General features: G+C 41.5%; 1 protein-coding gene and 1 long non-coding RNA gene across 4 annotated transcripts in view; one reads left to right on the forward strand and one right to left on the reverse strand.

The window, feature by feature from the left end:
- AFG1L (AFG1 like ATPase) overlaps positions 1-14,416 on the forward strand; it is a 69,206-nt gene extending 54,790 nt beyond the window's left edge. The window contains exons 11-13 of one of the 2 annotated variants that reach the window (XM_075498497.1): positions 10,165-10,305; positions 12,022-12,135; positions 12,879-14,416. In XM_075498497.1, the coding sequence (XP_075354612.1) occupies positions 10,165-10,305; positions 12,022-12,135; positions 12,879-13,013 (390 nt within the window). In that variant the 3' untranslated portion in view covers positions 13,014-14,416. The remainder of the gene's footprint in view (positions 1-10,164; positions 10,306-12,021; positions 12,136-12,878) is intronic. The other variant, XM_075498498.1, reaches the window with a different exon arrangement.
- Positions 8,390-27,469, reverse strand: part of LOC142408239 (uncharacterized) — a 32,855-nt gene continuing 13,775 nt past the window's right edge. For both annotated transcript variants that reach the window (XR_012775225.1, XR_012775224.1), the window contains exons 2-3: positions 16,612-16,724; positions 8,390-8,684 (exon numbers count right to left, since the gene is read on the reverse strand). This is a non-coding gene — a long non-coding RNA (uncharacterized LOC142408239). The remainder of the gene's footprint in view (positions 8,685-16,611; positions 16,725-27,469) is intronic.

Consider the following 27,469-nt stretch of genomic DNA (forward strand, 5'->3'; position numbering starts at 1 on the left):
TAGAGGGATAAGCGAGTATAATGAAGGGAATCAGTTCTTTTGGGAAGTTATTTTTGATTACACTGAATTGTTGCAATATTATCTTGGAGTTGCAATATTATTTTTTTGAGTTTTCTCAAACTGGCACATACTGCTGCTCATGGGGTTCTCGATAATCATTGTGGTATGAGTGGACAACATTGCACTCAAAACTTGGTGAATTGATTCCTTTGGCTATCCATAACCCTTAATGCTTCCAGAAAGAATTTAAGGTTTGCAAGAGTCAACGTGTGAAAGGATGTTATGCTTTTGTTATGTTGGAGAAATAGCTTATCACCCAAATGACTCTGCTTTCACACTGTTGCGACAATATGTCTTCTGCTCTGGTCTTGGGTAACTGTTACAGTGCAGTCCAGAGGGATAAATGTCCAGACCTAAGACTCTATTTACATTTGTTGGTGTAGGATTAAGGAGATGTGTTTGAAATTGCTCAGACGATTACTTAGTAACTTTTGCAATATGATATTTCATATGAAGAGTCTGTAAAACTTTTTCAAATTCAGTGATGTTTCCTTTGAAATAAAATCAAAATGCTGTTTTAAAGGGAAATATTAAAACATTTTCCACTTTGGCATCACATGATTTCATGAAATATCAGCCAATCCATAATAGATTAAAATAGCAAATCAGGAATTGGTAACTTTGTATAATTTGAAGCATCTCCTAGCTTTAAGTAGAATTTTCAAAATAGCTGCCTTTGTAATTAATAGCTGAAGCCCCTGGGAGATAGAGTTGGTACCCTTCTGGTCTTACAGTCTTTCATTTCTTGTTTCACGTGTTAGCATCAAATTTTGTCATGTCAAGAATATAAGGAGTTGTTTCTGTCTAAAATAATGCATCAGATATTGGTAATTACCGGTTGTCCATTAAAGTTTATAAAAATAAAATACAGAGCATACATTGTATGCAATGCTCATGTGACATGCAGCTGACTTGGTAGAAAGCATCTTGCTACATTATTGTGTGCATCGATTTTTAAATCATAGTTTCCCAGTTGAGGAAAATCCCAAGTTTTAGCTAATTTAGTTAATATCAAATCCATACACTTAGCTTTTTTACTTTACTGGCTCTGTGAACATGTGGAAACCTAAAAAATGCTGGATGAGAGGATATTGATCTATTTTAGTTGCTTTAGAGCAAAATGAGAAGCAATTTTTCAGATCAGACACACCAGGGTTTATGTGGCAGTATGGCACATAGTAGCGTTTGTCGTGGCTTGCAAGTAGTTACCTACTCACTAGAATGGAGTCCTGTAAATCCTAATATCCTAAATATCCTAAACTAGCAATCATGCAAATGTAAGTCTTACTACCCCATCAGAGTGGTTTCATTTCTCTGTGTTTACACAGAAAGGTCAGTGTTCATTATGCCTTAGAAAAATCACCCTCTGTCATTCCTCTTTCTTCACTTCCCTTTTAAAATTTTGTTTAAAAACTGGTAATTGTGACAGTTTGGCTTGAATCTTGATCTGGTATAAGTAATTTAGACAACGGTGTACCTTATATGTGATCTTCCAAGGTCCTACAGGAGTAAGGAGATAGTCTTCCTCACAGTATTATTTATATTTTAAAGTCTTCCTCTCACTTGTGCATAGCAACTGCTGCCCTCTGCTGGGAATATTGACTTTTTGTGTCTAAAATGTGTACTCAAACACATTTTAGCCTTTTCTTTACCAAGGTTGAATAACTTGGGTTTCATGGGTCCGATAGTCTTTTTATTAGGTAATTAAATATATTCTTTCATCCAGCTGCCAAGTACCAATGAACATAGCGTCTTCACATGATAGGAAAGTATCATGTGAAGATGGATTTTGTGGATGTGTGAACTAAAGAACAAACAGCCATATTAAATGCAAAAAGTTTAATACAGAAATGCATGGAATTTCGTAAACAAGAAGTCACTGGTACGTGGGAAAGTATATCAGCAAAGTATTGCTATATGCATATCCTATTCCTATATTCATCCTAGACAACTGCTGCTGGCCACTATTAGAGGATATGGGGCTAGATGAATCTATGGGGTTTATTATTTTTAAAGTAATTTAAATAATAACAAACATATTACAGCATAACAAAGCTAAGAAAATAAATTTAATATCTATGTTGTAAAAGGTTATCTTACTGTTTTTGGTTTGTTTTTTTTTTTTTTTTCCCCCAGAAGTTGTTTAGCATTTCTGTAATTGGCAAAGTACAGTATTTGTGTAGATTAACACACCAAAAAAGTGGCAAACAGTTTCTGTTAGGTGGTTGTTCCATTGCAATAGACGCACTCTACAGACCAGGAGGAAGATGTGGTTCCTAACTTGAATAGCTTGCACTTCAAAATGAAAGATGTAACTAAGCTTTTAAAAAAAAAAAAAAAAAAAAAAAGAAAGAAAAGAAAAAAGTGACCATTTTCAAAGGCAGCCAGTGATTTAGGAAAGCGAGTGTCTGTCTTTAAGTCAATTGAATGTCTCCCCTACATGATGACACAGCTCAGCTGCATTTGCAGTTTAATGATTCTGAATCATTTTGAGGGAATTACCTTCATTAAAAACTGCTAAATGTATCCACTGTATAATTTGGTGTCATCTTTAGGATTGTTGGGTGTAGTTGTAGATAAACATACCATGGAGTTGTTCAGAAGTGAGCAGCACTATTTTCAGTAATTTTTTTTAGAATCATAGTTTTCCTTAGTTTGATTTTGATCTTAGTTTTATTCCCAGCAGGAGATTAGCTTTTGCAGCTTAAGCTCTGGACTGAGAGTCTGTCTTTCATTAGCTGCACTTGCTTTGAGAATTTAATCAGTTTCTACATAAAAAAAAAAAGTTGCCTTCTCTAACTCACAAGTATGTTTTATAAAATACACTTAAGAAACTTATTTCAGGTGGAGATATTGTGATGTAGTAATATTGTTAGTCAAACCTCCTTTCCGTTTTATACCTTATTTTATGTGTATCAGGGCTTAATTTTAGAAAGCACTCCCTTCAGTGAAAGCTGCATAAACCTTGAGGTTTTAGATCCTATACTTTAGAGACCAGGGAATACACAAAGACAAGATTTTTGAAGCTGATTGTAGTTTTAAGGGTTTGCCTTCTTAATTCATTTTTTTGTTTCTTAAATGTCTGAATGTACTTCTTTTTCTTTTTAAAGCCTTGTTGACCATGGTTTTGAAATCTTAACAGTAAGTGCCAATATTTAAATAAACCTATAAATAGAATGACCTATAAACCTAATTCCCATAGTTTCTAGGTTCTTTTGAAAACGTAAAAAATCACAAGAGCACTTGAATTGTGATCTAGTAGCTTATTTAAGGGGAACTTGCATGTAATTTTGATGTATATGCACTTCTTGCTTGTGGCGTTTTGTGTTTTACCTGCTTATAGCTGTTGAAATTGGTTTTAGGCTTATTTGCTTACTGGACAAAGGAACAGAAACCTTCTTTTTTTTTTTTTTTTTAAGCCTTAACTATTTTTTGAGACCTTTTTGTTGACAAATGCCATACTTTGGAGTTGGAACTGGAAATTAGGCTTTAGGAGGACTTTGGGAGCAGAAGCATGCCTTTTGCTGTTCTGCCAGTCTGTAGCCAGCTTTGACCAGCTGATAGGTCTTTGAGACTTCTCACTTCTTGTAGGTTCAGTATGGATGTTTGTCGCTATTTAGTAGATAAGCTCTTCTAAGGCAGGAGTGATTGTGCAGAATGATGAATGAGCATAGGAGTGTGCTCTAGCGAGTCGGACATTTCAACTCAATTGGGATAAAATGGGGAAATGGGCAAATATCCATGACTAAAGCAGTACTCATCTGTGTGCAAGAAAATGAACTCAAAGCAGAGCAGGTGCAGAAAAGGTGTACTTGGGAGGCTCTAGGCTAGAATGGCATGCATCATTCTCCCCACAGGAGAGAAAAAAAAAAATGTGAGACCCTCATCCACATCAGTCACCCCAAATAAAGACCAAGAATGGAAAAGCACTATTTCAGTTAGTAGTGGCACTGTCATACATTAATATAAAATTGTTTATGAATAAAAAAAAAAAAAGTTGGACGTTACAGGCATCTTCTTAATCGGCAGAAGAGCAAAGGTCTGAAACAACTTTCCACTATGAGAAATGTGACTAAAAAACTTCTGTTGTAAGATCAAGCAAAATCAGTTCTGACCAGGATTCTGTGATGAGGTAACCTGAGATAGCAGGGGGCTGTACTTGATCCAGAAAATATCTTCTACCCCAGGGTTTATAGATCTCAGATTCCTGCTCTACTGATCATCCATGTGGGTGTCAAAGCTGGAAAACAACTTACACAAAGTATGTATAGGTATAAGATAAGGTGCTATCAACACCAAAATGCAGTTAGGAAATTCCAGAATGACTGTTGCTTGTGTTACCTCAATTTTTCCCTCCTTCTGCATAGGCACTACAGTAATAATCATTGCTATTTGATATTGTAATTACATGATCACATACAGCTGAATGCTGCCTTGCATAGTTGGCTTCTGTCATAGTCTGCACCAGAGTTAGTGCACGATACTACCTTTATTTAAAAAAAAGCAACAAAAACCAACAGAAAAACCCAATCGAACCCACACCTTTTCACTGTTGGCAATTGTAATCTTAATTTTCTGGACATTCTTCTTGAGGCACTGAGTCCTAGACTGCCGTAGTCATGGCTCTAACTGAAGTCAGTGGGCGAAGTGGGTGAAGTCAGTCAGTCAGAAATGAGGACAAAACATGTATTGATCAGTGTGCATTATATGAGAGCCACTGTTCTGTGTACTGGGTAGGTTGAGGGTCCTGGGAGAGGGGGAAGCATCAGTTAAGTCAAGACTATAGCATATATCCAAGAGATGAAGATTAAGGGTGCACAGGCAACTGCTGTCTAAGATCTGTGTCTGACTTTTCAGCTTTAATAATGTTTTTAAAATGTAGCTTTCATTTGTGTGATTACTGCTGGAAACATCATTGGTCTGTTTATTTTTTGTGTCTTTCCTCTTAGTAACTAAAACATACATTAAAGGATATTTTAAAAGAAAGAATGATGAATCAATTACTGAATATTTTAACAAACAAGTTCTATCGCCTCATGTCAAGTAATGTTCAAACAAGTTAAAATAATTATTTTAAAGTTGCAGGCCAACTCACAATGCTTAGTTAGGAAGCTCCAAAACAAAACTACGTGTTATTTTAATCTTTCCTCAGTATGCCCTCTGATGTGATCTTTAATTACACAATGACATGCCTGCCTTTTTTTTTTTTGCCACCAGAAACCTTCAGTAAAACTTGATAAGAAATTTCCTTCTTCATTACATTCTCAGTTTATTAATAATGCTTCAAATGAACTTCTCATCTTTGCCTGTAACTTACAGAGCTTTCTAATAGATTTGCACTGCCATCGGTGTCTTTAAATTTATTAACCGTTAGCTGTGCCCTATCTTACATTTTTGTTTAAAATTCAGCATGCAGCTGCATCACAGATCATGCCTTAGGTTTTTCTGTTCCTTTCTTGAATTACGATCTTGAAATATTACCTCAGTAGTCTGTTTTATCAGCCCTACTAGTGATAGAGTGTGGCTCCTTTGGAAACAACAGAAAGAGCTCTATAATTTTTTGTTATTGCTTAATGTGTTAAGTTGTAAATATTATCTGGTCTTAAACTGTATTTTGGTTTTAGGAAGTTTTGGAGTGTCTGCACTAAATTGTAGTTATTGTCAATCACAACTCTTCAAGATGTTATTGGAACTGGCCCTGGAATATCTTCCAACATAAACAAAAATAAATTTTCTCTTGAGATGAAATATCTTTTTCTAACATAGGTAAAGAGTTCTGTATTATTCAGACAATCTCTAAAAGATGAGCTACTTTGTCACTGATGAGTCAACAAAGAAGGAGGATGCTTTATATTTCAATTAAATGGAATATATAATAGCAGCAGGAGACGACTAACTCTTAAAACAGTCCACGGAGAGCTCCAAATAATAAACATCCTACTTGAACTGAGATGATGGTAGCTGAAAATGCATTAAGTAGACAGAGAAACAAAAACAAATGAAGGTGAGAACTCAGTCAAGCAGGCTGAAGTGGAGTAAACACTTTGTCAGGAGGGTAGCCCATGATAGTGCTAATGCGTTTTGCATTAGTATGATGCCTATAAAATACTGACTCCTGGCATTGGAGTTAATGACAAAACTCTACAACAGTTTTACCTTATATACACATGCAGGAACAATAATACCATAAGAAAGATTCTTATCTGTTAATGTTTGGGGTTTTTAAAAAATAAATACTGCAGCATGTGAAAGAATTGGCAACAAATGGTAAGTGACAATTATTACATAAATGTGTTGTGGTTCTGAAGTTGAGTTTTGATCGATAATTGATGGAAAAAAAAAGATCAGATAGTACCAGAAACACACCAAATCAAGTTGTTATTTTTAGAATGTTGTTCAGAGGACCAGATTAATCAGTCTAAACTTTTAATAAGAGGATTACATAAATATGTGTCAATATTAGGAGGATTTGTAGCATCATTAGCAACTTCAGAGGAAGCGATACCTTCATGTATTTTACTGACTAAAATGGAATACTTTCTGTGGCTGGGTGAGGTTCGTAAAATAAATTTCAGCCCTGGAGGGTTATACAGAGGACAATGATAAGTGTCTGAAGTAATTTGTCACTAGTGTTGTCATCTTGTCCCAAGCCTGCATCGTTGGCAGTCAGGACGCAGCCAGTACTTGCTGCAAGGTGAGGAAAAAGGGCCTGTAGGCAATACTGTAAAGGTGAGGGGAGGGCTGTTGGCTGCTGAAGCAGCAGAAATCTGCTCTTCAGCGGAGCTTCTGTATATGGACTGTACAGCCAGAATCCCTGGCAGTGGTGTAATCTGGCCATAAACCCATTTTCCCTGGCTCACTTTCCTGTGTGGCACAGAGTTGGTACATGGCTGTTTGTGCCAGCCTCATGCCGGTTTTGCAAGGGCAACAGGCCAGTGAGAATGTGACTTGAGAAGCTGTCAGGGTGCGCCTGCATCATGGTCTCCTGCATTGGGAGCATTTTGAGTGTAGCTGGTGAGTTAGAAAAGCTTCGAAGCAATTGCAGGCAGCATGGAAATTAGGCCAGTACCACGGTCAGAGGAATACAAAAAGGGCTTTAAACTGTCCCCGGAGCATTTGCAAATTTGCTGGTGGTTCTGTCTTTTTGCAGTATGTAGAGTAAGGCAGAAGGAAATTAAAGGACTTTTCCAAGATGAGAGTAAGTCATGTTGAAAACAAGATTAAAAGCTTTGTCTTCATCTCCAGGGTTATGTCTTTCTAAACTCTAAAAGGAGAGGGTTTGAGAACTCCTCTATGTAAAGAACTACAGCTGATGCCAACTGAGCCATATATAACAACAGACTGGCTGACTCAGTTGTGTCTTACCAGACTTGAGTCTTGGCAGGGAGGTACAAGCTTACTCTGTTAAAATACTCATGGCTGCTAGGCTCAGATCTGCCTGATCATAAGATTTTGGAGTGTCCAAAGGCACATTTCTGCTAACATTTACAGAATATTATCACTAACGCTGGCGTAGGTGTTTCAGAAATTCTTATTAAGCAGTTTGAAATGATCTGCCTTTTATGTCCTTAATTAGAGGAATTTTTGAATTGCCTGCTTTTTGCACTGCTGAAGTAGATTGAATTCTTGTTTGACTGTGATAAAGATGCGTATTGTAACCCTCTATGAACTCTGGTTTTATGTCTGTATAAAAAGCAAAAGAAGTTTTCCATCTTCCTTTCTTTCCATTTGAAATGCGTTAGCCTTATTTTTGTCCTCCACCTGTTTCCTTTCTCCAACTCCCCAAGTTTTTCATTTTCATGTGTGGATACCCACCAAGGTGCCCACCAAGTTCTTGGATTTATAGCTCAGCAGTTGGGTGCTTCAGTTTGCAGATTTTGCAAAAGTTTGAAGCCTTTAATTTTTATTTATTTATTTATTTTAGGAATTGGCTTTTAATAGTTGATACTTTGTATTTGAAATGAGGAGGGTCTGCTCCTGTGGTTTGGATGAGAAAGTACATGGCATTGGGGCAAGACAGAATAATTCCTCAGGGTTTTGGGCTTTGGCAGAAGAGTGCTTGGGCTCTTCACGTGATAAAAGAATGAACCTGAATAGCAGTGATGTCTGTAATTTCTTACCTAAAGAGAGACGTGAGAAACTATTTCCTTTCTCACATGCAGTTAGATCACTGCTGTTGTCCCTGTCAGGTACTTAGCACACAGGCATACTTCTCTCCTCTGTACTTAACAATACTTCAATCCTAAGTATGGAATAAAAATTACCGTTACCTAAACCGTTTGCTTACTACCAGTCTTAAAATCTCCAGCAGCATCCTAGTTTTGTTGCTTGTAGTGCTTCCATTGTTTTCTTTTGCACTTGATATGATTGTTGTCCAGCTAGCTATCCCTTGTATCTGATGGTGAGATATGCGGTGGGCTAGCTCTGTAATGTTTCCATCTAGCAGTTCCTTTCACTTTCTTGAACCTTTTCATGCTTTATTTCATCAAAACATTTCGAGGTCAGCTACTCTTTGTCCAGATGAGATTTTTTCCAGAGGTGATGCATGAAGCTGTTGCTGGTGGTCCTCGTGATGATTAGTTTCTTGGTTTCTTGTTAAGAAGTCCATAGTAGCGGCCGGGGGACTGAAATGGAGGGAGAAAATAAACAGTATATATAACTTTAAGGAGAGGATATGGTATACACTACTAAAAACACTTGAAAGCTTTTGTAATAATTCTTTTCCATAGCTGTCACAGGGAAGTTGCATGTTGTGAATGAGAAAGCAGGGCGATTCATGAGACTGCAAATGGGAGAGCTGGCTTAGAGTCAGAGGCTTTAATACCTGCCTGGGGGGTCAGCTGGTGAGCTGCTCTAGCTTATTCCCATTAATTTTCAGAAGAACTTTTGGAATGCCATCAGGGCTTCACTCTCCTGTGCTGGTGTATAGACCATTTCTATGGGTTTTTCATTCTTGCATCTAAATAAAACCCAAAGTCCTGGTTATGGACAGCCATTAGTAATTGCCCAAAAGAACTTCTTGCAGAAGGGTTGTAGTTAAGCAGTTATGCTTGGCCTACAGCAAATTTGTCTAGCAATTTCAGTTAGAGAAAATATTTTTTATTTACTGTTTTTAAGATATTAGCAGTATTGCAGTGCTTTATAACCAGATTATACTGTTGGTACAGCACATGTCATTAGCTGAGAAGGGAGTTGTGACATTATCATGAAAAATGCTGCTGACCTTGCTCTATGGAGTAGTTGCATCCGAGATACTGAAGTACTCGCACAAGCAAAACTAATGGGACAAGTTTCAGGAGTATGAAGTTTTTCTCCTAAATACGATGACTTAATAGCTCAAGGTAAAGTACTGCCTGCAGTACTAATAGGGTAGATCTTGCAGAAAAAAATACCTTCCATGTAATGAAAAAGTAATTTAAAATGAATGTATTTGAATGTGTACTTGAATGAGCTACTACTATTTGTGCATATCTTCTGTTGATGGTTTAGATACACAAATAGAAACTACTACGTTCTTATTAAAGATTTTTATTTCGCCATTACAGGTGAAACCATGAGCAAAGGAATTGCTACGAAATTGTATTTTTGTCTGCTTCCTGTTGCTTTCAGTACTTAGAACATAAGATTTTTATTCAGTCTGGGTTAGTCTTGGGTGAACTAAATGCAGGTCTACTGATGATGTAGTAACTAGCCTATGCATTTGTGTTTAAAAAAATCTTGCTGCTGGAAAGCATCCTACTAACTGTTCAAATTATTTATGCTTTAGGTTGACTTCGTAGCTTAACCATGTTTTTTCTTTTCTTCTACGGATTATGGTTTATAGTGATTATTTTGTTTGAGGTTGTCAGAGAGTTCATAACACTGTCAGAATGCAGAAGAGCCACGTTTTTAACTATCGAACGCTGTTCAGGTAAAGCCGACAGTATGAATGAGCACCCATATATACCTATGTCAGTAAGGGCAAACAAGCATTCCTGAGGCAAGATACGAAGAAAGAAAAATAAGAATATGATCAGGACTTTACACCCTCTAGTATTTCAAGATACAGTGTTTATGTATCATTCTATCATGGGTTTCCATTTCTTATGGTTTGTTTTGTTTCAGCCTCTTGGGGCCAGTGACTATTTGGAAATATCAGAGCATTTTGACACGGTCTTTGTTCGTGACATACCACTTCTTACAATGGCAAAAAGGACACAAGCTCGTCGTTTCATTACTCTTATTGATACCTTTTATGAGCATAAGGTGAGAACCAAGCATTTCCTATATGTGTAGGAATAATATTGGGAGCCCTAAAACCTGACTGTTGTAATTGGTTTGAAGTAAGGCTTTCTGTAGTGATGATTTGGAAAACATAAGCAGAATGAACTAGCACTGCAAAGAAACATCATTCCAGCTTCACAAAGAAGGCCCCATTGCAATAAAGGCAAATAAGCAGGTATTTTTTTTTTTATTTATTTCTGTGAGTATTAAGCATGACCATAAATATAAGCCTGAGCTCATTTGCCTTTCTTGAATAGGGATGTTATTTCTTTTTTAACCCCGGAAAACCACAGAAGCCATGTCATCATTTTAATAATAAAGATTGTGCTGCCAACTGTGCTGGAGTAAATTTACATTTTAAAAATTTTAATCTGTATGGGCAGTTGGTTGGGAATCGGTGCCTTCCTCAACAGGGTACTAAGGAATTAATAGTAATAGTTACATTATTAAGTTTAAAAGAAACAGTCACTGTAGGCTTTACATTAGGTTGCAGAACTGCTAATGGAATAGTAATGATAAATGCAGTGCTTCATGTGGATTTACAGAGGTTTCAATCATGGAAGCAAAATCAGCACTACTAAAACAAAGAGAAGTTCATGTTTAAGACTTTTTTTAAAAGAAATACAAGATATGAAACCCTCTCTTATGTGTGATTATATATGCACACACTTAAATATTTATGCAATCAGGAAATATTGATTGAGACATTTTTTTCAAGAATGTCCTGGCAAGACGATCAGAAAGGCCCCAGTTGAGCAAGGTATTGAACTAAGTAAGCCTATGAGTAGTCTCATTTAAGTCAGCCAGATTCTTTGTGCTTTATGATTTGGCAATGGACAGTTTCTAAAAGGATATGCTAATACTTATAAACTAATAATAGTGTGTTAGAAATAGGGGGGGTGTGTGTGATCTGCTCTATCTACGTGCTGTCATTAAGGATTGCAAGCAAACAGCCACTTTCTATTACTTCCTCCATAGGAAAAACACAAGTGTTAAACTCCCATCACAAGTAGTTGTTTGGAAAAACGACCTGAGAGAGCATATTTGTGGAGACTTGTCCACAATGCAAACATTTTGCCTGCATGCTCTCAACAAGTGTCTCCTTCTGTAATAATATTTCAGTCTGTGTTTATTGCAGCCCCCCAGAGATACTGTATCTCACTGCACATTGTATCTCCTCCCAGCAGACATGAAACCAGCATCATTATTGTTATTAGCAAATAATGTGCGCTTGAGTAGCATAGGTAAAAGCAAGAGTGGCCCCACTCAGCCTTCTGGGAAATTTGGTATTTAAACATTCTTTAGGTGGAAGTATGTGTGCAGTGCATTTACCTACGGAGAGGAATCTCTGGGGGGAAAGAAAGCAGTGGTTACTAATACTTTATAGCTGTTATTTTAGAAAGTAAACTTGATTGTGAACTCATTGCCTGTATAGCAGATATTCTGAGTAAGAGCAGTTATGCTGTTCTCTGAGTAAAAGTTACATGAGTTGTTATTGAGAAAAAGGTCCTGTAAGGTTAATATTCCAAATGACTAAGTCGGGTAAATCTGTAATAGCAGCGCTAATACGGGAAAGAGAAAATACCTGGAAAAAAATCCAAGGTTGTAATTTTAAGTTTGCTTTTCATAAAACATGCATTTTATCCCATTTCTGTAAAGCCCAAGCAATGATACTGTTGCCTGTTTTCCTTCTCTCAGGTGCGTATTATTTGTTCTGCAGCGACTCCTCTCCAAAGCTTGTTTCTGGTAGAACATGACAATGGTGAGCTAGAGGACAACAGAGTGTTGATGGATGATTTGGACTTGAGCCAGGTACATGATATTAACATCGTCTCCCTTTTGTAACAAAATTGGTTTTGGTCTCATAATTACAGCGGCATTTTAGGAAGAGGAATCAAGTAAACATTTAACTAGTGATTTGCTGCTTTTTCTGCAGTGTATGTGTCGCTCTCGTGATTGCATGTTATGCTATTTATTCGTAGTCAAAGAAAATGTCACAATATATAGAACTATTTTGCGTCAGTTTTAGGGTCATTTTGATTGTTAATCGTTATATCTGTTCAATCATGTATGAAAACACTGATTTACGTTTAGCTCCTACATTTAAAATACAAAAATAGAAGATGGTCTGTTCTAGCTCTTCCTAGACTGTATAGGACTGCCTCAGAAATCCTCCCAAACAGTACTATTTTGCATGTTGCTTATTCTGTTTTTCCTCTTCCCTATAACCTAGTTATTGTTAATGAATTTTTAAATTATTTGTCTAAATCAGTATACAATTAGTCAACAGAAAAGTGAAAATAGATGGTTAACATGTCATCATGTTGTTTTAAACCCAAATTACTGTTTTGCTATGTTCCTTCAGAGGATTACCTAGCTGAAATAGGTGTTTTTGTTTAATTTTTGGACATTAATTTTATTTTTTTGGTGCCATGCTGCTGTCTTGCATTGTCAAAGCCTGTAAAGCACTCAGCCTTAGGAGTTAGATAGGATGCACTTCAATACAGCTACGTCTCTCACAGTTCTGTGGTACTGTTTTTGTGTTATTAATACAGGATTGCGCCAAAGGACTCTCCATGTTTACAGGAGAAGAGGAAATCTTTGCCTTTCAGCGTACTGTCTCACGGCTTACAGAAATGCAAACTGAACAGTACTGGAAAGATGGGGACAGAAGCAAAAAAAAGTTATAAGTTGAATAAAATCACCAAGAAGTAAAACTACAGAATTGGAAAGCTTTTTAGCACAACTGAAATAATAATTGCACTTTATCATCTGGACCATGTTTTCTTTCATCAGTTGTTTTTTGTGCTTAAGACATGAGGACTCCGTTATTTTTCTGTACCACCAGTGTGCAGACATGTGAAATTTTGCCTTCATTTTCTTTTCTGTAAAATGCAACTTTGGTGTTCAGGAAGTTTAATGGGATTAGAATTTTTCTGGAGAATTGGTCTAGAGACAAAGTTAATGGGCCGTGCAGGGTTCACAGTAGATTTATAATGTCACATGAAGAGGGCACTTTGTGGTTCATGGGCTATTTCTGTCATGTACAATGCAGTTTGCACAAAAGAAAAATCAAAGGCTTGCTTTATAGAACTCCTGATATTGTGTAGGTCCCTGCTAGAATCCTGGAACTCCTCTGTAGCATATTCTGGGGTTTTTTTCCTATTTTCTGTGTGTAGCCATCTGCTGACTTTCAGGCTCTAAGAGTTTCTTGTAATCAGACTGTTGCTCAGTCTGGTTCATTGAAAACTAATGGTTTGAACCAAGAGAGAAGCCTGAGGAGGAGCTTGAACGTACTTGAAACCGCACAGGATTAAGATCTAAGTAATCATGCATGGGAAAACAAACTATGATAAGACAGGGTATACTGTAACATATAAGTGCAAGTTAATACTCTTCCGAAATTTTGCGGTTCTTGCAAGCCTGGATATGCTGCCTCTACGCCAGTGACATATCTCTACCTGAATTTTCTCAGGCTTCATCTATACCAAACCTTCCATTGCTGCTAGCACACCTGCTCTGATCTGGGCAGAGTAGTACACAGTACTGCTGAGGCAATTCACCGTGTTACGGTAGGAACGTGTTTTATGGAAAAGATGGGATATTAACTGATTCCCCAAAACACATCACCCATCCTCTTGTTTGTAGTTGGAAAAACTTTCTTTTAGTTAAAAACACAATTGTGTCATTCTTGGTTTTAATCTAACTGAAACAAAATATGGTATTGCACATATTGGCTTATACTGTATTTTTATAAAAAGTCATTTTTAAGAGCATATTTAGAAACCCTGAATAAGGAAAAATATTATGCAGATGGACTGAAAAAATTGCCCTAATTTCTTAGGAAGGAGATACATAACACACTGTCCCCAAATTTGAGGGGTTTTCTTGGATTTTGCAATATGACCTTTTTCTTGTACTGTATCTGTTCTCAAAAATACTCTTCTCTGCCTTTGTTGAGCCCGATTAAGTTTTTTCAATCGTAACCCCCGTCACCATTACTGAAAACTTTTAAAAGGGACTTTTGGGGGGTGGGGAAGACTGGAGAAGTCCTGCGCACTTGCATGTGTTATGGCAATACAGATGTTTTGGAGCCGTGTGCTCAAGTCTGGTTTTTTGTTCTGATCACTTCTGTTTGCCCTGGAAGTTACTTATACTGGCTATACCTGTTCTTCAGAGAATTTTTAAAGCCTATATTTATAGTTTACAACTCATGCAACTATGTTGTTATTCCCACAAGGGTGACTACCATGGAGAATTTTAATGCATATTTATGAAAAACCCAATCAGAATACATTGCTTATACTTAAGAGTATCTGCATATGTATATTTTCAGAGATTTTTTTATAAGGTTTCTTAACAGAGAGACTATTGAGATTCATGCATGTGTGTCTATACACACACATATGTATACTTAATTTATACATAATATAAATATAGATAAAACTAATATATATAATTACAGTGTGTGTGGTTCTATATTTATACATGGCAGTCTGTACTCATCAGCCTGGGCCTGCGCTGATAACTCTCCTGAAGCTTCAGCCTTGACTCTTTTTCTAGTAGCATTCAAATGCCTCCTGCCTTGTCTGAACCAGAATGTATTGTGGGAAAATGGGAGGTGGCGGTAGGTACCCTAAAGCATCTTGCATCTGGATATTTATTTGCATTATTTTAAAAGCTGTTTATATGTTTAGCTTGTATGTCCTCCTCCATCATGTGGTACAGGGGAATTGCATAATCTTGCAGAACACAGGTGAGACGTTTGGGACATGTGAGAGAGGAGGTTCTGGCAGGTTCTGCATTCCCACAGAGACTGTCTCAGGTGAAGTGTTTCTCCAGTGAAGTGTTTCTCCATGGTCTGCGTGGGTGATGACCGACCTCATTTAACCGGGGGCTCCCTGGAGCCCCCTGGGCAGATGTGCTCATGCTCCAACTGGTGCAGCTTTGCCGATTGGTATTTGAGGCTTTTCTGCAATCTGAGCACCCCTCCCAAACTCAGATGCCCCAGGTTTTTGGAAGCTCCTAAATGCAGTGGGACTCGGGTATCATTGAAAGCCTCCTGGGACGTAGGTGAGCTCTGTCAAACCACAGGAAGGAAGTTCCCAAAAGCTTCTAGAGCCAGCTCTGCTTCCAAGGCATATTCCTAATTAAAACCACAGTGGAGTCTTTCCTTGGCCAACAAGGAGGCCATCCGTTGGGAGTCATTGGTAGGTGCCAGCAGTCATCAAGGAACAAAAATGGGGAATACTCCAGAAGGGTTTTGGGGCTGAAAGAGGCTGTAAACAAGAAAAGCTACGTAAATCACTGTGCAGTATTTGTGGTTGCACTGCAGAGTGTGGATTGCCACTTTCAGGTCAGGACCACAAGGAGAGACTGATGGGACCAACTTGTCAGCCAGGCCAGATGCCGGGGCAGAGGTCCCCACAGTAACGACAGAAGCAGCATATTTATGTCTGTCCGCTTCCCTGAAGAAAGTGAGACCCTATAAGCTTACTTTACGATGGCCAGGCCTCTTCTGAGGCCAGACAAAGTCCAGGCAACTGGCGCTGGCCAGAATCTGTCACTGGGGCACAATGGACAACACTGGGTATGTCCTGCCCGAGGGCGCTGGGTCACCTACGCTCCCAGCACTCCTGTCCCCTGCTGCCTGGCCTGCTCCTCGCTGCTCTCGGACAGCAGCAATCTGTGACTTTTTATTCCCACTTTAAGATGTTTTAGTTGCCAAAACATAAACAGTGAGATGCCTGTGAATAAATTATGCACACTCCTTAATGGCCTTAAAATTGCTGGATTTATGCTGGATGCTTCTATCCCAAGTTCAAGTATTGGCTTTTTAGGTTTTTCTTAACTTGCAAATTCATTTCATCTCGGATCTGCAACATATGTTTATTTCCCTTTTAGTCATTCAGCAAACATTATTGCTGAGTTATTTTTAAAGGTCTTCTCAAGTAACCTCATTGATGTGGTATGATATTTTGATGTCACAGGAAGTAAAATCCTTGTGATTATAGACCATGTGAAACGTTTTATGTTGGTTTAGAAAGGCCACGTCCTGGCCGAGAATCTCTCAGCTAACTTATTTCAAATACTTGATTGATGAAGGAATGTTCCCAATGCCTGAAAATTTAAATTACAGCTTCTGTGAGCATAGTTACTCTAGCCCTGTAGACATTTTATCTTTAAAGCTGTATTTTCATTTTGCATTCTTGTTCAGTAGCTCTTACTTATCTTTTTTTATAAATAATGCAGTTCTGACTTTCCAAGTTACTGGTTTTCAGTATTTACCTTTGCACAGATCAAGGGAACAGTTGCAGTATTTTGGGTGTAACGAGACAGCCGCCTTCCACAGGTCTTTGGAGGGATTGAAGATGCACTTCTTGCTGTTGTCGCTTTTTGATCTAAAAAGGAAAACCATTAATGGCTTCTTTTGAGTAAAGGTGATCATAATGACACTATAGCCGGATAGATGTCACCTATTTTGCAGCAATCTAAACACGAAGAAACCTGACCAGGTTTCAAACAGCGCTCAGCATGGTCACCAGCCATCTAACAGGGAGGAAGACTAGTCTCTCCATCAAGGCCTGTCTAAGAGGATCAAGATCCAGGAGTTTTCTTTCTGCAGTTACCTGGATCTGAATAATCCCAGTGCCTCAGTTTCCCTGTTGCTAAAGTGGGAATGATGGTACTTTCTTACTTGCTAACACTGGAGTGCTGCCAGGCCTCGCTCATTAATATTCTAAGGTGCTTGCTGAGGCTCTGGGATGAAAATACTTCAGTAAAGTATGTAAATAGTGCAAAAAATAATTTAGCTACTCAAAGGGGATTAGTTTCCTTGTTTGGGTTACAGAATTAATGCCATCAACTAAACACCACATGCCTCTTTGTTGTGATAGTTTTTTTTCAATAATAATGCATCTATTTTAAAGAAAAAAAAGTCTGAGGTTTGTGATTAAAACCCTAACCAATTAATGTAGTTTTTCTTTTACTTGTAATGACAAATTTCCTGTATGATTCATTACAACCTTAGCTCCTGTACTTGGGAGCTACAGTGGCTTTGTAAATTCTGTTGGGATTTTTGTTGTATACTGAGAATTTTTTTTTAAATATGTCATTTTGAATCTAATATATAACCAACTGAATACTGTTAAATCCTTCTGTTATTTGAGATGAATTTATGTTGTATTAAAGAAAAATTAATAAATCCAGATTTTATAAACATTTCACTTATTATTCACGCTATTTTAAGGTTTGTGTTCTGAATAGATAGGCCTTGTGTTAATTACTTAGTGAGATTTTTTTTTTTTGTCTCTGTCTCCAGGGAGCAACCCCAGACTGGCAGCACTGCCAGCTTCTGGGCACTTGCTTGCCTGGATGAGCCGTAGCACCACAGGCCACTGCCCTACACGTGGCTCAGCTTTTGGTAGGTGTATCCAGGGCTTGTCAGAAAGGTCCTCCTCCAGAGGCAGTTTAGACTTGTCCTCCTGAGTTACTGCCGCCAGCAGCCCTAGTTTTTGGTTTTGGAACCTCTTTTCCACCTCTCTGACTCTTTTCTCCAGCAACTTGATGGTGGGGTGCTCCAGCTGAGTGCAAACCACAATTAAAGTGCTCTTTCTTTCTGTTAATTTGGGATTCTTACTGTTCAAGACCTGCTTTCGCTGTCATCTGTTAGTTCTGTGGTTAGTTGTTACAGGTTTTACGCAGCTTGGAAAATGCCCCCTGGGAAGCAGGCAGTTAACATTTCGGCAGGTAGAGAAGTCCCCGCACTGCTGGGTCGGGAGGGTCTGAGGGTCACTGCAGCACCCCGGTGCAGGTGCCCTCCTGCAGCACCTATTAGTGTCGTGAGTGGGAGAGCAAGGCTGCAGCATGGCACTTCTCCACGGACACTAGTGGCAGATAGTCAGACAGCTCTTCCTGACAGATGGCCAACAGTGCCTCACAGTTTGGGCTTGAGAAACCAGCACTTCAAAAATTTTTAGGAGGGGTTTAATTTGGGGACAATTTCTATTTTCTTCTCCAGGCATTTTCCTCCCTCTCATAACTTTTACTGGAAACCCTCAATCTCCCCATTTCTTCCAAAGAGAGGGATCGTCATATTGAATATCAGGCTGTGACCACCTTGCTCCACTATCTTCCTTGCAGCAGCGCAGTATCCAGCGTTTGAGAAGAGCATCCAGAAAACTTCCTAATATCCCATTAGAGGATCACACAGGTTTGTGAAGCAGCAGGCTGCATCCTCGCCAAAAGGTGCATGCCTTGTTAATCATGTAAATGTTGGGTCCTTCTCCAGACTGATTGAAGATCCTTTTTTTTTTTGGTCTCAAACATCCTGCAGTGGTCAGCTGTCAGGGTCTAATTAGAAATTTTGTTCAAAAAAAGTCCCTTTGCATGCTTTGCTCACTCTTGCAAGATACTTCAGGAACAGATGCAGCCAATCTGCCTTTGCAGTTCTGATTGTCCAATGGATGTTTCTCTCGTATCCCCCTGATCCGTTTCTTCTCAGAGATGTGCAATCCCCAACGTGCCCATCCCTTGTCAGAGAAGAGCGCTGCTCGTCTTGGGATACTTCATCTTTCTTCTGTTGTTCTGTGACCTCATTTCTGAGGTAGGAGCGCAGGTCTGCGGAGGCTCAGCTTCCCTGAGGCCCCTGGACTTGGAGTTTCCTGCTGCTCTGGCACACATGAAATACGGGGTGTGGGGTCTGGGGGTGCATCCATGCCCCTGTGGAATGGGAGATGGTTCTGACCCTTGGGTTAGGGCACTGCCTGCATTTGCCTTTCTGTCTGCCGAGAAGGAGGACTTGCAGTGGCAGTCCCTTGCATGAGGGTAGAGGGAGGATGGAGCAGATGGAGGATGCAGGCCACTTGCTCCCTCTCCAGCCTTCTGCATTCTCCACATATTTGTAAAACAACTTTTGTATTAAATTGAATTGAATTCTAAGAGCGCCATTAAAATACAGAAATGCTTCTCACTGACCTATTACTCTGCATTCATGTTGGTAAAATTTTGGATGAGTTTCTATAGTCCTCCCGCCAGTTCTTTGTCAGGGTGAAGGGTTTAGTTGGCTCTGTTAATCCACTCTCTAGCTGAAATTGTTCATTTACATCGTTATAAAAATCCACTCTTTTCCAATGTGAATCCTATATTCCCAGATTCAAGTACTGCTGCCAGTGCAAAGACTTCAAATTCTTTGAGTGCAATCACACTGTGTCAGTCCAAAGCCAAATTGCAAACACTTATCCACAATTCCCCTTACTCAGCTTTAAGCTAATTTTTCCAGCAGGCAACAATAGCCATAAAAGTATAGGGAAAGATTATTAGAAGAGTTTGAGAAATGGTTGATCGATTCTTTCACAAGCTGGGGTGTAATGCTACCCCATCCTCTTCTTGCAAGAAGCAAAACCTTTCGTTCGGCTACTTAATATATTTTTAGCATGCGGTTCTTCAGTGTCACAGTAATTAAGAGCGATCACAGCTGCTGAAAGATGAAGCACGGAACAAAAGATCAAGTGATTGTTTAAGCTGAAGTTAACTGAACCAGGAAAAGTAAGCTCAATGACTTGAAGAAAAAGCTTTCTTTGTATCCTCCAGTCTTTTACAATTAGTAAAGCCAAACACACTTGTGTAACTTTTTCTGCCTACAGTGATGGATAATGTTCAGGTCACAACGTGACATGTTGGGCAGCGAGGTTTTTTCCTGCAGGCTTGTTAAGAGCATGGCTCACATCAGGTCTTCCCTGTAGCTGAGGTACGGCGTGTCCAGCAACGCTTCCCTGTTAGTCAAGGTTCAAACACTCTGCAAACAGCTAACAAAGTTAGTTGGGCTGGGGGGGACGAAGTCTGTTGAAAACACAGGCAGAGGACCAGTCTCCTCCAGTTGTGGTTGATATCTCCCGAAAAGTAACATTTCAGAGGCCAATGGAGAGAGGAGCAATTACTGTCCAGCAAAATTACAATCTGAATGGGCTGCCATTTTCAGTGCTTTGCTAGGACAGCCGTGATTGCTATAGAAACTTCTGAGAGCGAGACAGAGAGGTTTTCCAGCCCTGGAAATTGCGAATGGAGAAGGTTAGACTGGGTGCAAAGCCCATTCAGTCAGGCAGCTGCCAGTTGAGCTTCTTTGCCAAGTAGATTGTAGGAAATGCTGATTAAAATGTCCACTGAACGCACCAGGCAAATTAAATTTCAGTCACAGCCGCCTGGCCAGTTTCGGTGGGAAGATGGCTTCGGTGTGCAGTGCACCTGGGCTTGCTGTCCCCCGGCACTTGCCCCCTGCTCACAGGTACGGCAGGGATGCTGCAGCAGGGATGCTGCGGCCGGGGCAGTCTAAAGACACAGCTGAGATGAGGTTTGTGGGGCAAGATGGTAGTGGCCAGTCTAATAAAGGATGTCTAGGGGGAAAAAGAAAACAAAGCAGACATCCTTCCGGGGGGGAGCAGTGTCCCTCCCCACCCCGGCTTTGCCATCTCTCCCAGGGGAGAAGCTCAGCAGATGAGGACTGCTGCCACATTCACCTCCCTCTGACTGGTGTGGCTGGCACCCCTATTTTGTCTCCCACGTCCCACTCCCTGTGTTGATACAAAACAGGACTGCTCTCTTTGAACACATTGCCTGCCAGCCCCTTCCCCTCCAAACAGCCTGCGATGGACAGATGATGCTCTTCCCTTTGGGGCAGAACAGCTTGCGGTACAGCCGAAAGCCCACTGCAAACCGGGAGAGAGGGCTAAGCCTGCGAGAGGTCTCGGTGCTCAGGGCTTCCCCCTCATCACCTCTCCAGTAGCTTGGACAAGCCCCTGAAGTCCCCCCTGCAGCCATCAGTCCCTGGCTCTGGTTGCACACCCAGGTGCATCTGTAACTCCAGTAATGTCTCTCCTTAAGAGGCTACTCTTCCCTCCTTTCCACACCCCACTCCCCAGTCCTTTCATCTATACTGGGGGAGGGTTTAATATCTTTCTGTGGTCATCACCGGCCTTGGAAAAACAGCTTGTCACCCTTCTGGCAGCAGGCTGGCAGCAGTTATTCCAGCACCTCGCTCCCCACCGATCCCCTGAAGGACCATCGGTATTATTAGGCTTTATTGCCATCATTGTTTCATTTCCTCCTCTCTCCTGTCTCTCCTTGGCCTCCTTTGATTTAACCCAGTCAGCCAGAGGAGTCTCAGGCAGGTAAGCTCAGACACGTGTAATGCTCTGACACAGTAACACGGCCATTTCCTGTCTCCTCCTCAAGTTGCGTGCAGCCGGTGTGCCAGCTCGGGCAGCACAGGCTTCAGCGCTGCGCCCCTTTACAACAGCTCTGCTTCGGACAGGTGCTTTTCCAGTCGTGCTTGGCTTTGAGACAAAACAATAAAACCTCTTCGTGAATCAATGGGATTTCCTACCCACCTATATGGCAGTTTCCAAATATACCAGGTCTTCACAGGCTGCGCTTGGAAAAAAATGTTTGCATTTAAGTACAAAAAATTGTATGGCCTGTATTAATAAGAGTAATGAGATTTGCCTTGCAGCGTAAGGGTGAACAATGTAGCAAGTCACGGCTTATCAAATCCACGAAATGGTTGCTGTGTGGAATATTTTTTTTCAGGAAAAAAAAAAAAAGCACTTTTGGTAGTAAATATAATCGGTATTTTGGTCTGATTGCAATGCTGTTCATTTACAATGTCTCAATACACAGTTCTTTAAAAGTCTGCCTGACTTCATCCTCTGCTTTCAGAGCACCTGAAGACAGTGCTCAAGCATCAAGACACCTGCTCAAGCCAATGTCTGTCATTGTCTGCTTAGGCTTTTTATATGCATTGGGTATTTGTTTTACTAATGGCTAACACCAAGCTGTTATAGGTTGGGTTTTTGTGTGTGTATGTGTGTGTACGTACGTAACTCAAGGGTCTATGAATGGGTTTCGCAGTCCTTGTGGCCTGTAACTGCTCCCATAGCCATGAGTTACAGCTTGGTTAATGGATGCCAATCTGTCAATTCTTTAACAATTTAGGAAATTAGTTATTGACATAATGAAGAAATTATCTGAGTGTATCAGCAACCCATGCTTGAGGACACTTCCGTCTGCTAAGGTTGACCCTAATAATTAACAGCCTTACCCAGTGCCCCAGAGGTGCTTTATAAGGCACAAGGCTGAAGGTTAAATAGCTTCTGTGCATCAGACGTGCTCATTAGACCCGTATGTCTATAATGGCTTTCCTGAAGCCACACCAGCTTGTTAATCGATTGTTCTCATTTTACGGTCTTTCCAGGGGTCCCCTGTACCATTACAAAGCTGTGTCCTTGTCCTTGCCAGATTGCCTTTTCCTGTTCAGCCTGAGAACTAGTGTCCCCTCGCTGAACGGGGACCCGCTTGCCATCCCTTTGCTTGCCCTTGGCCAGCTATACGGTGCTGCTCAGGCACCCTCCGTTCCTCTTCCCCCAGCCCCACTCCTCCACCTCAGCTCTTCCTTCTGTGAAACTCAAAGGCTCGGTAGCCAGCCGCTTTCTGTTTAACCATCCCCCACCATAGTTTAGCATCCAGGCAGTCCTGCGGTTCTCTGTTTGGGCCAGGGTTTATTTAACTTAACTTAAAGTTTTCCAAAATGAGGAGGCAATGATGAATCAAAGGCTAAGTGTCTTAAGTGACTTGGTGTGGAAGAGGACCAAGGCTTGCAAGGAGAGCATGACCAACTGGTAAACCACCTGCTTCTCTGATCAACTGCTACAGCTGGAAAGAAAACAAAAACTTTCTGGGCTGAGAACACCTTTGCCAGCTCATTTGGAACTGAAGCTGTTGAGCTGTTAATGCCACACACTCCTGCCTATGTCCCAAGTGAGAAATGAGCTGTGAAAGCCTCAGCCCTTGTCTTGAAATCCTCCAATGTACTTGGGTACCTGGCTAAAGGGAAAGGTAGGTCCCTACAAAGGAGGAGCTGGGCTTTAGCACCTCCTGCCTTTTAAACAGGAAGATGATTGAATTCACGTGTCTTGTGTATAACAGGGTAAGCAGAGGCTACAAGTAGGGGGAAGTGGGTTTCAGCAGAGCTTCCCATTTCTTGGCTTAAAAGCAGACACAAGCTCCCTTCTTCCCATTGCCTTCATGCCACACTTCTCCCACAGTCATGCAAGGGAGATGCATAAACCCTGTTGTGCTACAGCTCTTGGGAAGATTGTACCATTTCACTTGGGCTGAGATGCTCCTGATGAAGGGAGAGGCTAGACATGCACTCAGGATTTGTGGCTCCCTCTCCTCTAACTTTGGTGCATTTACCATCAGTGGCAACAAAGTTCAATGCTGTATTTTAAGTGACTTGAGGCACCACTGTTCCATAATCCAGGTGAAATGGAGAACCCGGGCTAAGACAGGATAAGCAGTAAATTAGCATGAAAGGCTGACTCTGAGAAGAGAAAGCTAGTCTCTAATCCTGTTTTGTAGGAACACCTTTGTACTTGGGCACATCATACGCCATCATCTAGCTCCACCGTGCGTTGGGATCGCTCCTCTTGTCACAGGGGAGAGAATTTGGTTTTTTCCTCGCCCTTTCCCATGCCAACGTGCAAGCCCTAGCAATGCTCTCTCTTCAGCAGCGTGTTTCAATAGTACCAAGCAGGCAATTTCACGTAAATCACGCTCATTACTTGTGCGGTTCGATAGCAGTTGCAATTGGAATGCATTCCCTGTTCTCCTTCACGCGTCTTCTCCAGAGCACGCATACGCTGCTCTCTCCAATGGTTAAAAAAATCAGCTCGCTGGGGCTATAAAATTCTAGATTGGCAAAGATGCATCGGGACACCTCTCCTTAGGATAATGGAAGAAGACATCTGGACAGTCCATGACCCCCACAAAGCTTGCAACTACTGGGGCTCTGAAAACATGTCCACTTGCTCCGCAGTCAGTCATTTCCCTGATGATAAAATGGACTGCGTGCCCCAGGTCGGTGCCTCAGGCTTTCTCCCACTCTTATTTTTAAAATACCTTTCAAATTTCAAGACTGCTCTGGAAAACTCACGGGGAAAAACAAAAAAAAAAATACGCTGCATGAGCACAGCGCGTTATGCTCCGAGCTGTGAAGAAGGAACGGAGGTGGCCTGCAAGGAAGGCGAAGCCCACAAGATGGCAGGACGGCACCATGGCAGGCCGGGCCCCGGCCCTGCCGCCTGCCGCCGGCCAGGTAGCGCAGGTCCCTGCGACAGGCCCTAGCTTCTTCTACAAAGGTAATTCTGAGAAGAAAGGGAAAACATAGGCCCACTTTCACCTTGCCGTCAGGCTGAGAACAAAGTAAAATAAATATACCGTACTAGCTACGGTAGAGATTCTTTTCAGAAAGTGCTGGGGAAAAAAAAAAGGAGACTCCAAACACCCGCGCTCCTGGCGTGAGGGGAAACCTTCGGTGCCTCCGCAGTGCCCTTTGGGAGCAGCTCTGGGCTGGAGGCAGAAGCCACGCGTGTGGTGGCAGCGGGCACTTCGGGGACACCCCGAATCCCGTGTCAGGCAGGATCACAAAAAAGGGGGGCAGAGGGATCGCGTGGGGCTCCGGGAGGCTGTTGTAGGGCAGGGCAGGTGGGCAGTGGAGCCTCCGGCAGGACTGGGATGACTTGCCCCTCACCAGGATACAGAAGATTTTTATGTTTTAATACACAACCAGTCTTATTATTTGGTTTTGGGAAGCGAGGGCTTCCTTGGAAGTGGGGCTGCCTTACATTCAGGCAAATATGGTATTTCGCATCGCTTGATCCTATCCCAGCCTTCCCCCCACCCCCAGATTCTGCCTTGCCCTGCCCTGGCTCCAGCAAAATCCTCCCAGCCGCACCACCGCGCAGGCAGGACCCCTCGGTGCGGGGTACGAGGCGTGCGTGCTCCCGAGTGCAGCAACAGGCAGGCCCCCGAAAGCGTTTGGAAAGCCCGGGGCTTCTGCATGGCTACCTCGTGACTTCTCAGGCAGGCATATCCCTGCCTGGATGGCTGTCTCCAGCCTACCCTTATTAGCGCGTGTTGGCACCACGTTGGCTTGGTGCTGGGAGGCCTTCTCCACCCTGGGGTGCAGAAGCTCTTCGGAGGAGTCATCGCTGCCCCTACTCGTGGGGACTTTTTGGCAAGTGGAACTAGTGAGTAGTGCCACCCATGCCTGGAATTTTATTTAATTCTGGGGTGCTCATTGCACGTACAGGTGGCCTTATGAGGAAGGGAGAATCACCCAACTTCAGGTGCAGCTGTGAATTACCCAACTTGCAATGACAAGCTGCTCTCTGTATCTCAGTGAAGAAATCTCCTTAGTGCCATGTGTCTTCTCCTTCATCTGCTGGGATCCTGACATTGCTCTCAAAAGATGACAACACCTGGAACAGATTTGGAATTGATACAGCCTCATTTCTTCCCCAATAGTACAAGCCAGTGCCCTTCCAGCGGGGAGGAGCCTGGCTTTTGAACAAGCCCGAAACCTCGATGCTCTGAGATCCAGAGCACTTGTAGGATTTGGCTTACAGTGAAAAGAAAACCTCAAAGAAAAACCCCGTGACTATGCCTCTATAAAGAGATGGCCCTTGCTTGGGCTTGCTGCAGTAAGAGCTTCAGGAAGCTCCCCAGTCCTGTTCTGCCACCCCTTCATCACCACAGTCTCTCCGCTCCCCCTCCTGCCATGTGGTTCAGCTTGCAGCAATCCTCTCCATTGCCAGGATCCGAGAAGAACATGAGGCTGTACCCTCTCCAAACCATGGGCAAAGAAGCGAGGAAGATACCAAAGGAGATGGGTCAACCTCTGGTTAACATTTCATGTTTAGGGGTTTTTTAAAATTTTTTAATTATTTTTTATTTTTTAAATGTGAGCAGCTCTTGACTGCATGGGCTTCCCCATATAACTTCCCCTTCCAGGCTCATATCCTCTGCTGGCTGGTGCAAGCTGCTCCTTGTGCAGTCAGGTTCTGTTCTTTTGAGGCACCTGACTCTCCCCATACGGAGTGCAAGCACCCCACATGGCATTCAATGAGCCAGGCATTCGAATGCTCAGTGTTGTGGCATATTTAAGTATGTTTTAGGCTGTATCTCTTAATCCTCAAGCCCTAAAAAATGCTAAATTCAAGTGGAAAACACAGATGAACTTGCTATGCATTGGTCCCTCTGTGGTTTGCCTAGAGGCAGAAATGATGTTGAGACTTTTTCAAGTCAAATTATTGTACAAACATGTCAAAGGGAGGCACATAAGAAGAGACTTTTACCGGAAAACTTCACTCCTGTAGAGAACCTGCTGGAACAGAAGCCTGGTAATATGTAGAAAAGCTGCCCCAGTGTTTCAAGAAACAAGAAAGATGATCAGTCCAGGTAGACTGAAGAAGAAACAAGGAAAAAAAATATCAGCTCCAATGAAGCATGCCAGGGCATAACCCTCGCTGTAGATCTCTTCTCATAAGGGTCCAAGCCCATGAAAGAACCTGCAATCAATGGATGCTGAAGTCTACTGAAGGAGCAAGCAGGCCATTAATATAACAAGCCAACGAACTTTGATGGAGCTAACTTTTGTGGAAAATTAGCTGGATTGCCAGGGTAACCAAATAACAAAAGGACACAGGACACAATCAACACACGGGAGGGTACAGACATTTGCTGAGAAGCTCTATGTGCATGACAAAATCAAATGAAACTGGATGTCCTAGAAAACAGTTTTCACTTTCATCATGTCTCTTGGCTGGATTCCACGACACCGCAGAAACGTTTCTACAAGAATTGATTACTTCTCACATTCTGGGCCCTGGAGAGCTTCCCATGCTGCTCAGAATAGGCAGGTCTTTTTGAGTATGGGCTCAGAGGTGAGATCTAAACCAGCTGGGCAAAGCCAGCATCCTTCAGTTACACATTACTATGTGTATGACTGAATCCTGCGATCAACAAGCTGAAAGGAAAGAGAGTAAAAGGACTAGCCACTTATTTTACCCGCCTTTAGCAGTAGGATGTGCATATAAAAGCAGATAAACTGGGGGGCAACAGTAAGCTAACCTGAGCCAGAGAGCAAAGGTAGATCTTTTCCTGACACTGAGAATAACCTTCATCTGGCTAGTGACTAAGCAAATGGATCCAAGCTACAGAGTGAGGTCAAAAGCAACATATCCCCAGAGTTTTGAAGAAGTTTTGGACTCATGGGTTCAGTTCAGCCTAAAAGATGGGTCCTTCAGATCCA

Source organism: Mycteria americana, chromosome 3, assembly GCF_035582795.1.
Source record: "Mycteria americana isolate JAX WOST 10 ecotype Jacksonville Zoo and Gardens chromosome 3, USCA_MyAme_1.0, whole genome shotgun sequence".
Lineage (NCBI taxonomy): Eukaryota > Metazoa > Chordata > Aves > Ciconiiformes > Ciconiidae > Mycteria > Mycteria americana.